The following is an 11238-nucleotide window of genomic DNA, read 5'->3' as shown; positions in this document are numbered from 1 at the left end:
ATCCGACCCAGCGGATGAATGGCCACACCTAGTAAAATGGGCATCATCTAATTTCTTCTTTCCTTGCAAACATGATGAAAATACTACTCAAAATCATTTTTCAGCTGACATGAAAATTATTAGGATAAATTACAAAAATGCTCTTGTAATTTATTTAAAATATAAATTACCCACATATAGTTTTGAAAATTATATTTTATCTCTTAAAATGTTTAATTTCATAATAAATAACTTATTTTATTAATAAATTACCAAGTTAATTAATAATTTTTAATGATATTAGAAATTTATTTTAATTAATAATTCAAGTAATTTTATTATTATATAGAAAAACAGCTAAGAATTTTATTTTTTCAGTTAATTTTGTTAAATAAAAAATTCTATTAAGAGGATATTTATAATTTTTTAAATCACAAAGAACAATCCGTATTTTAAACAAACCTTAGAAGGTGTATTTATAATTTACTTAAATTATTAAAAAGTCAAGAAGTATCTATATAGGAAAATGCGGGGGACCCCCAGTGAGGGGCGACCCCCAGCGACCCCAGCCCACGTGGCTGTGGGTGATTGGCCAGAAAGGAAAAAAAAAAAAAAAAAAAAGAAAACTGGCGAATGGCTGTTCGCCACGTCACTGGGGGTCGACCCCCAGTGGGGGTCTGTAGCAGGACTCTATCTATATATGTGGTGTTTTGCTCGATTAAAAAGATTATTATCAATGGAGAATTCTATTATGCACATCATACAACATATGCACATTTAGTTACGTCATTTTCTTCTTTAGTTATGATCAATTTTTTTTCAATTATAACATTATTTTGAAATTTTAATTATAACTTTTTTGTATTTCATTATGATATCTTTTATTTTTTTTTAATTATGATTCAAAAAATATGAAATTATATAATTTTTATTTTTATTTTTTTATAATTAAAAGGTGCACATGGTATACACATTGTGTGCCATATGTCTTTCTCGTTATCAATAACATTTGAGCAAATCTGATGCACTGTTTAAAAAAAAAAAAGGTAAATAATACTGACCCCTCTTGAGTTTTGATTGACCCTTGTGTAAATAATACTGACCCCTATGTAAATAATACATAGACCAATCACAATCATTGCTCTTAGTCCAATAATACATGGAAATTGCTATACTAGGTTGGAAAAATAAATATAATTTATTCCCTCATTCAATCATTAAATTTTGACTATTCTGACTAAATATAATTTAGCAATTATGCCCTATTTTGTAGTCCATAGCCTGGAAAAATAAAATACATCAAATAATATTACCACCCCTCTTCTCGCAAAGAAAATCCATTAAGATTCTTTTATATTGATTTTCCCGCCAACCAACGGCTATAAAAATCCAATGCTTCGCGTGGTTTGTACTCTGGGACGGTATGTCCAGATCCCTGCACCAACAATAAAATAAAATAAATAAATAAAACTCAACAATGAAAGGAAAAGAAAAAAACAAAAAACATTAAGTTTGTGTTAGATGACAGGTTTATCGCATGTACAAACCTTTACGGTGAGAAAGGTAAGATTATTCTCATATCCTTGTACGTATCTGCAACAGAAGAGAGTTAGTTAAGTCTGTTTAATTAGAATGAAATAATTTTATTTGCTGCGTTCAAAGACTTCAGGAATGAATTAATGAATTTCATGGTGTGCATAATCATGTTCTTGCTAATTGACAATGAAACTTTCACAGTACTGACATACCCAGCAACTTGTCCATTGGATCCCCAAGGCCTCCATTCATCGACAATCTTATATCCAACCGATCTTGTCCATGCTTCACTCCCGGTGTATGGAACACACATGTCATGGTCGCCACTGCCATAATCATACAATATTCATCAATAATTCGGCTAGATCAGTCATTTTACTTTTGAAAATAACATTATCCCATTTGGTTGATGTAAAGTCCGAAGAAGAGAAGGAAGAAATTTTGGAATTTACAGCCAATCCAACCCAAATGGTCGCAAATAAACCAAGGATATAAGGCAAGGTCTAGAGTAGTAAATAATGTTTCAGTTGTTGATCTACCTATAAATGAGTGCCCGATATCCCTTGGCAGTGAGGTTCTTGTGATACTTGATCATGCTTCCAGCATCATGATTAAATAGAATTCTGTCTGTACATAACTCCCAACCGCCAGCCACACTTGCCTAATGCATTACAGGGATCATAATTTTTTCTTTTCTTTAAAAAATTGCAGAAACTGAGATTTTCAAATCTTACTTGTTCAGCATGAATTGCTTTCCGAACTGATTCATTGTTGAGCCATGAAGTTGCAACTTCATCATCCTGCATATTGAATTCCAATCATGTGATAGTTTTATAATTAAGCCCAAGAAGGAGCAGCATGACGCAACGGAGAAAAATAAAATCAACCGCCCACCACATAGTTGAAACCAAGGACAATGTGTACTAATTCCCAAGAGAACGGTTATAGCATGAAATAAGCAGAGTAGTGAGAGAGAAGTCGAGGACAAATGTTCCACAAATAATAGCAGTAGCTAGACGAAATCTTTTAAGAAATGCCGATGATCAAATATTGTAACGAGGCATATGCTGCTGCTGACATGTTACTTTTACTAAAAAAATCACTGATGATTCAAAAGTTCACGTTCAAGAAACCAAGCTACAAGAACCAGCTGAATGAAAAGATCAAAAAGGGTAAAAATTTGAGTGACTTACGATACATGGGACATTATTACTGTTGAGAAGGTGTGGCCAAGTTGGAACAATTCCATCTCTTACTGGAGCTCTAAGAGGCCACGCACGGCCAAACATTCTATTCCTCACAAGAAGGGGTCTTTCAGTCTCGCCTAACTTCCTGAAGCTCAATGGCAACTTTGTATTACCAGTTGTGGTCTTCGTAGCTTCCATGCCATGATAGCATTCATCTAGAATGTTGTATATGTTAAGGTCTTGGATGTTCTGCATGCAGACATAATACAAAAGCAAATGAAAAAAATAAAAATTAGAAAGCAAATGATACGACTATGCACTAGTAGAGAGAAATATCATACTTCATCAACTTTCACAAGCTTGTTTTCACAGCTGGTGCTTGCAGGATTATAGTAGTTTCCTTTACATTCAGCAGTAACTTCCTGCAGTACACAGGATGAGAAATTAGATATAAAGGAATTGTCTTCTAAATTTTGTCACTGTCTCAAAATCAGATTGTTTTGAGACAAAATCCCAAAAGGTTGAATTTTTAGTTGAATACTCTAAATTTTGTGCAGACTTATTAATTGGTTATTGGAAGATTTTTCCGCAGAGAAAATGTACATGAGTAGTAGGTTCAAATAGTAGCAACCTCAGAGATACAAACATCTTAAATCCAAAATTGTGACACTAATTTTCCTCTCCTCTCATTTTTTTTTTGGGTCTAACAAGTAATTTTTCCCTAGATTTAGACTAATGATGAAATGACTAAAAACAAATCCTATGGTACAAGGTTTACCTTCTTTCACATAAATCTGAAATCAGCTTTTAGTCATTCCCTATGGTTTAGTTTGTTGTAGTTTTCGCAGCATAAGTAGCTTCCTTTGGTCTAGCTTATTATCGTATGTAAAGATCGAAAAATCTCGCCCAAAAGTGCCTTTACTAAGGCCGGTCTCCGATTTACAGTAGATCTGTTCTGAACAAGTACGAAAGTGTTCAGTGTACCACACCTCGTGTACTTCATCGAAAAGAATGTATTGTATTCCATGTCCCAAGACTCCCATGCCTTTCTTGGTTAAACCAACCTGCGATTTCTGTCTTCCTGATTGTTGGGAGAGCAAGAACTAGTCTCCCTTTTTTTTTTGTTGGGGGGGGAGCAGAGCAGAAAAAAAATAAAATAAAATAACCCATGGAGAAACAGCCTATTCTTTCCCTTACCGAACTCCTAGCTAAGTTTGGTAATATTATTAGGAGTAACATTCACGAGCAGCAAGCTCAGCAGCAGGCTGTTCTTTAGACATAGTTATTCCCTATGGTTTCCATTGGTTGCTCTGATATTACATTAGACAAAAAGTTGACCACAGTTCTATGCGAGGCAGTTAAATGTAGAGCAGTATCTAAAACAAGTTACAAGTATATTTGTATGTATACACAACACATTGAAAATACTAAAATCTTAATTAAAGCGACAGTTGAGAAACAAAGCATCAAAATTTTCAAAGTTTCCATCAAATTCAAGATCCTGGAAATTAACTTAACTTCAAACAATTTATCATGAAACATTGAAGGCATATATGGGCAGAGAGGTCGATGAAACTAGCATAAATATTCTAGATCAGAATGAGAAGGAAGCTCAATTACCTCAAATAGTTCATCTGAAATGAGGCCCATCCCATGTGCAAATGGAACAAGAGCATTGCCATCAAACTCATCGTCAGTAACTCCATTTCCCACCGTATAACCCTGTTTGAAATATTTAATCGTAAGCAATAACTTGAACTTTGACCACCGCTTTAGTGAAGTTCTAGAAAAGACGTACCTTGAAGTTGAGGATGGGCTTTACACCAGCATCAATTCCTGTACAAGATCCAAAAATGCACCTTAGACTTTGATCCAAATTCGCAACACTTGTGAACTTCATAGATTGGAAGAAAATACCTTTTGCTACTTCATAAGCCAGAGTTGGCACATATACTCCTGCATATGACTCTCCAGAAATAAAAAATGGGTTGGAGAGGAACTCCGGGTACAACGCAAACCACTAAAAACACAACAGTAATTTCCAGATATGTGAACATTTTAACATAATAACAACAACTATAAGTACAATCAATACACCAAACCAAACCTTTATAGGAGTTCACATTTTCTTGTTCTTTGTTTCAAAATATTCAAATGTTACCTTGAGGAGAAATTCATGTGAATCAGAAGCAGTTTTCAGGTCTCCAGTAACGTAATCGGATTCATTTGCTGAGTAAGAAAATCCAACGCCAGACGGGGAATCCAAATATATAATGTTGGAAACCTGACAGGAAAAGGTCATCCATTAAAGAGCGGATTTAAGAAACATGAGCGATAAAAAGTTCTATTGAAAAATGAACATTCGAAACAAGTCATATATAACCTTGGACCAGCTGTACGGATTGAGATGCAGTTTGGGCAGGCTTCCCTTTGTCTTTCCCATTTCAAAATTGAATGGTCCTGCATAATATGATTGAAAGATTTAGTTATAAATTACTGGAATTGAAGAGCAAACAATCAATTTTATGATATTTAACGGTACAACAAAGAGAATGATTTGTCTCAAATTCTCAATCCATGGAACATGAAAGTTAGCCCACTTGAAGCAGCTGAACCAGAAAAGCCTAAACCAAACTGGAGGTGTTTTTATTCAATTCAGAGTGCAATAACATTTGAATCAAAAGAAACCAAAATCATAAAGAAAATTACCAAATAGGGCATCATATTCTGAAATATTTGAGTGACTTTGGAAACAAAATAGACTCAATCCATAAGAAAAAAGACTTACAAAATTTTCATTTACTCAAGATTCCTAAAATGGGTGTTAGTTAATATCAGCTAAACATTCTTACATTTAGGTAGTGTTTGGTTAAGTAGAATGGAATAGTAATTCCATCCAAATATCCATTCTGAAATATCTGACTGACTAAATAATCAAAAATACACCGCAAATGAAATTTGTCATTAACCATTGTAAAGGAACGATCATTGTGTATGCGAGCCAAATGAATGATCATCATCTCAGTCCAATGAATTTTCCAATCTGAAGAATCCAACCAGTTTCATTGATTCACAAAATTAACTAGTAGCTTCACAATCAAGTTTTCCCAAAAAGCAAATAATAGAAAAAAAAAAAAAACATATAAAATAAGTGCAGTAAAAAATGAATTTGATGGAATCAATACCGTGCTCATAGACGAATCCATCGAAGCTAGAGCAGCCAGGGCCACCATTGAGCCAGAGGACGACTGGATCATTGGAGGGATTGGCTTCGGAGAGGACAAAGTAATAAAACAGTTTCTTCCCATGAGCTTCATCTATGGTCACATACCTATAAAAATTGAACACCAATTAAAGAACAAATAGAAATACCAATAAAGACCCATCACAATCAAGAAGGACAATTATGAATAGGAAAGGGACATACCCAGAATAGTGTTTGGAAGGAAAAGTGTCATTGAAACCAGGAACCTGTGTGACCAGTGCACCTTCAGGTGCTGATTCTATCAACACAAAGCTCAAGCTCAGGACAATGTAAGTTAGGACTCTCACTGTGTTGACTACATTAGTAATCTTGGCCATGGCTTCTGGTTTTCACAGAGAGGCTTCTTGTTATTTGTTTCAATTAATAAGCATACTATTGTTGATTATGAGAACTATATATAATAGAAATAAAAAGTGACGTGGAGTTGAGTGACTCAGTGATGCTGGTCCAAGTAGTAGTCTGTTTGTTTGCTTAAAAGGCAAGAGAAAGAAAAGGAAAACAGCCCTGGTAGAGGCCACTTGTTGCGTGTAATTTACGGTTAGGGAAAGAGAAAAGAGTGGGGTTGCACGTATTAATTGGTATATATTTTATTTTAATGTATCAATATATATTACAATATTATTATTTTAAAATAATAAATCTTATTTATTATATAAATTATAATATTTAAAAAATTTAAAATTATATCATATTATCTATTAGTACATTAATTGATTTATTAATTATTGTGTATAATTTTATTGAAAGAAGAATTCTCAGGAAAGACAAAAAAAAAAAAATCAAACTACTTGTTGTAATTTGACTTTTTGTACCTAATTTTTTTACCTAATTTGATAGTCAATTTTTTTTAACCTAATTTGTCTTCAAATTTTAGTAAAAATTAATTAGTAACAATTAATTTTAGTAAAAAGTTAATTGATATATTAATTTTAGTAAAAAAATTAATTCTTTCATTAAAATTTTAAATTTTTTTCCTTTTATTCCAAATTTTCCTTTTATTTTTAAAATTTAATGAAAAAAATGCATCTTTAATGTTTTATTTTTTAAATTTGATGAAGGATTGATGAAATGATTGAAGATGATTTTTTTGGCACTTTTCATCAAATTAATTTAAATTTGATGAAAAAAATTGTGAATAATTAGAAATGATCTAATTGATATAAAATTGAGTTCTTATTACAATATATATATATATATATATATATATATATATATATATATATATGTATATTAACTTTACCTAAAATTTATATTTTGATCATACTAATGTGTGAACAAAATAGAATTTTAAGGTATGAGTTATGGGTTTAAACCACAAGTGAGATTGGGTTAAAGAATTTCATTTTGTATTGTGAATTAATCCACCGATTCTTTATTTATTTATTTTTAAAGATTTTTGGTCAATTGATATGAGACTAGAGATTACTGGTTCACAATTATTAGCAAATTTATAAAGTTTAACACAACCAATATACTAGACTCATTAAGCTCAAAGTTAACAAAGTTTAACACACAATAACTAGAAAGTTAACAAAGTTTAACACAATTAATATACTAAACCCACTAAGCCCAAACCTAATGACCCCTACTAACAGTGGCGGAGTTAGGAAATTAAATCAGTAGGGACACTTATTAATTACAGCTTTTTTTTTTCTTTTTTTTTTTTCATAACCAACAATAAGAAGATAATAATAATTTTTGAATTAATATTAAGTACAAAAAATTAAATAAATTGTTACAAAAGTATTTCACATTAAATTTTATAATTAATTTCGAGTAAAATCGAAAAGAAAGTATTGCGCATAACTAGTGTATCATGGACAATATAAAAAAGTAATATATTTAAGTTGTAAAATAAATTATTTAATGGTAAGATAAATCAAATTTTTACAAAATTTGAGTAAAAATTTCATATAATAGTGATATCACGCCATTATTGACATACGATATCACCAATCAATAGTAAAACAACATATGAAGGGTGAGCTCTACATGCAAATAGAACTAACACTATAGTAATTTTTACATATATATAGTGAGATTAATTATATTTGCATATCAATAATGATGGATATTACATTTATATTGAAATTTTTTCACAAAATTTTCACACATAAAAATATAATTTATTGTAGCTACTTCATTTTTAATAAAACAATCACTATTGTTTTCATAAATTTAAAAATTTCCTTGATATTTTATTTTAAATATTATTTTTATTTAAAATTTTATTTATATACATATGTAAAAAAAAATTAAAAAATTAAAAATCTATGGGACACCTGACCCCCCTAATCCCTATGTGCTCTGCCACTACCCACTAACTAGACATAAGGCGTAGAAACATAACCACAAAGTATATACCGTCACTAAACTAAATGTCTTAATTAATTAATCCACGTACTCAATTAAACTAGAAATAAATTGTATTTTGGATTGAAAAAAGAGAAAAGAAACAAAAAAAAAATACAACTGTGTTCCATGTTAGCATGCGTTTAATCTTTCACTGCCGTAACAAAATGTGATACTGCTTTCTTCATAGGATTCGAATCATATCTTCTGCCCCCACATTATTTAGAAAAAATATTTGAGAGCCACAAAATTTGTAATTTAAATGGTCTGAAACTGTCAAAACGATATCGTTTTGTGTTGTTTTGTATTCAAAACGACGTCATTTTGAGTGTTTCGAGCCATTCGAGTTATAGAATTTGTGACCACCTACCATTGCTGATTATATAGAATCACATTGAGGTTACAAATTTTAGAAATTAAATTTTCATATGGAATTTTAAACAAATCTTACTAATCAATTCGTTATATAAATAAGTTAAATATAAATACAAATTTTAACTTGTTAAGTTTTTAAATCAAATTTAAACAATCTACTATTCAATTAAATAAGTTTATATATAAAATAAAAAATAAAAAGCGAGTCGAACTCAACTTATTAAAAATTTATTTAAAATTAATTTATTATATACATAAGTGAAATTTAAACACGGAAAATGTTTGATGACCACAAATTCTGTGGTTTAAATGATCCGAAACTGCTAAAACGATATTGTTTTAACTTATTTTACATTCAAAATGATGTTATTTTTATAATTTCAAACCATTTAAACCACAGAATTTTTGACGCTAACATTGCTGATTTAAACCCATTAACTTTGGTGACGGGGCCTGCAAGAGCCACTTTTGTATACCTCAATAAAAGTGGAACGGAAAGGACTTCCGCAAAATATGGTTTGCACATGACTGATGATTCCTCGCGATCCCACTTCATAGCATATCTTGAGACAATGTAATGCTACTGTTGTCAATTTGACTGTACATCAATAATATAGTAATGGGTATGGGTTGTGTCCAGTCTGGGATCAGATTAGACCGTATTGTTGGATCTGTGAGGGTTTATCACGAGTCTCGTTTTGATAATCTAAATCGTGCAATGTGTAGAAATCATCGAGTACTATATGCTTTAAAAAAATCATGTTGATCGGATATCGATAGCTATGTGATCAAAATAGTTTTTTGTCAACCGTTAATTTGTTCACCATATAATTTTTTTAATATGAAACTGATTTGATCATATAACTATCGATATCCGATCAATGTGATTTTTTACAGGCATATAGTACTCGACGAGTTCTACACATTGACGGTTCAGATTATCAAAACGAACTCGTGGTGGACTCTCATGGGCCCAACATCGGACTGGGTAGACGCCATATCCATAATATAACATAATGTGGGTGGTGGTGGAGTTATCATAACGTCTGTGAAGGATTAACAGATAGAGTCGTGCTACATGCCTCAAATATTGAGGTGTGAATTTGTCTCGAATTTGTTTAATCGGTCGTTCGATCAGTCGTCTGGCAAAGAGGATGACAACTACGGTTGAATAATGTGACAATCGTGATAAATAAATACTTCACCCGGTCGTTCAGTGATCACAAATTTATGCCTGAAACTCTCGAGACCTGAAACATTAGTGTAACAAATATTGTATATAAAGAGATAGTCAAAGAAAAAAGCAAGTGGTCACGTAAAGATGTGACAATGTGACCTTATGGAGAAATATAAAAAAGAGCACCATATTATCATCGATAATATAAAATAAAAAATAAATAAAGTGATTATAATTTAAATATAATATTTTATTTTATTAATTTTTTAATTCATTTTATCTTTTTATGATTATTTTAATCTTGTAATTTTATGCCAAACAATACTGATACAAGCTTGCTTGTGTATTGGAGTGATGATGGACTAGATTGTACTAGAGTTGATATACACATGGACATTATAATAGTAAAAAGATGATAAAAGTTAAATAGAGTTAAATTTATTTTATTTGGAATAGGAGAATCAAAAGAACCAAAAAAAAAATAAAAAAGTATTTGTCAAAATCTTATATTTATGTTGATTTTGTCAGAAAAATTAAACCCGTAATTTTTTTCTTCATAAATACAAAATACAAAGGGCAAATTATACTTACCTCCCTCGAGGTTTAATTATATTACAGATATTCCTGAAATTTTAAAAATTACAGATACTCCTGAGATTCAAAAATTATAGATACTTCCTTAAAGTTTATATTTTTATAACAAATTGCCCCATGAAATTTATATTTTCATAACAATTTGTCTCATAATTTATTATGTAAATATTACTTTTACGAAAATATCTGTAATTCTCAAACCTTAGAGGGTATTTATAATTTTACTAAACTTCGAGAGGTATATGTAATTTGCCCAAATAGGAAAAATTCAAACATAAAAAATCTCCAAAGATACCACTGGCATTGATTGGCCCACCACTCAGAGATGATGCATAAAATACCTTTCAACCAAACTTATCAACTTGGTTCAAAACAAAACAAAATAATAATAATAATAATAAAAACCCTCACTTTATCAACCCAATTTAGCCAATGTACCTTAAAACTTCGGTTTCTAAGGCTATGTGGCCTGGCCAAAATTTTTGGATTGATTTAAGAAGCTTTTAAAAATAGAGTTTTTTTAATTTTTTTTTTACTTTTTTTTTTCTCTCTTTTTGTGTGTAAAAAATATGAAAAATAATGCGACTAAAATGAGTTAAAAATTCAAAGCTAGCTTCCAAAATTGCCCCAAAATAGATTAAAAAATTAATGAAACAAAATGTTATAATCAAACCATAATCATTTTATTTTTTCTTTCACAAAGTCACAAAAATCAAAAAGTTCATCTCAAACAAAATTTTTTAACCTCAAACTAAAATAACTAAAAAGTCAGA

General features: G+C 30.7%; 1 protein-coding gene across 1 annotated transcript; it reads right to left on the bottom strand.

The window, feature by feature from the left end:
* Nucleotides 1-1158: 1158 nt before the first annotated feature.
* Nucleotides 1159-6507, bottom strand: LOC114318002 (serine carboxypeptidase-like 20). The gene is made up of 14 exons (XM_028264814.2): nucleotides 6130-6507; nucleotides 5888-6033; nucleotides 5086-5162; nucleotides 4864-4986; nucleotides 4620-4722; nucleotides 4501-4538; nucleotides 4323-4424; nucleotides 3044-3124; nucleotides 2709-2951; nucleotides 2250-2315; nucleotides 2055-2176; nucleotides 1728-1841; nucleotides 1527-1572; nucleotides 1159-1414 (listed from the first exon to the last, which is right to left on the bottom strand). The coding sequence occupies exons 1-14, from the start codon at nucleotides 6282-6284 to the stop codon at nucleotides 1331-1333; spliced, it is 1500 nt and encodes a 499-aa protein (XP_028120615.2). The 5' UTR covers nucleotides 6285-6507; the 3' UTR covers nucleotides 1159-1330.
* Between the last annotated feature and the right edge of the window lie 4731 nt (nucleotides 6508-11238).

Source organism: Camellia sinensis, chromosome 14, assembly GCF_055761805.1.
Source record: "Camellia sinensis isolate YWXY chromosome 14, ASM5576180v1, whole genome shotgun sequence".
NCBI lineage: Eukaryota > Viridiplantae > Streptophyta > Magnoliopsida > Ericales > Theaceae > Camellia > Camellia sinensis.
This window is presented reverse-complemented; position numbering and strand designations above follow the sequence as displayed.

Coding starts and splice junctions, on each gene's coding strand:
- LOC114318002 (XM_028264814.2), bottom strand. CDS start 6,284: ATGGCCAAGATTACTAATGTAGTCAACACAGTGAGAGTCCTAACTTAC. Junction 4,539..4,619: donor GGCTTATGAAGTAGCAAAAG/GTATTTTCTTCC, acceptor GATCTTGTACAG/GAATTGATGCTGGTGTAAAG. Junction 1,842..2,054: donor TATCGGGCACTCATTTATAG/GTAGATCAACAA, acceptor TGATTATGGCAG/TGGCGACCATGACATGTGTG.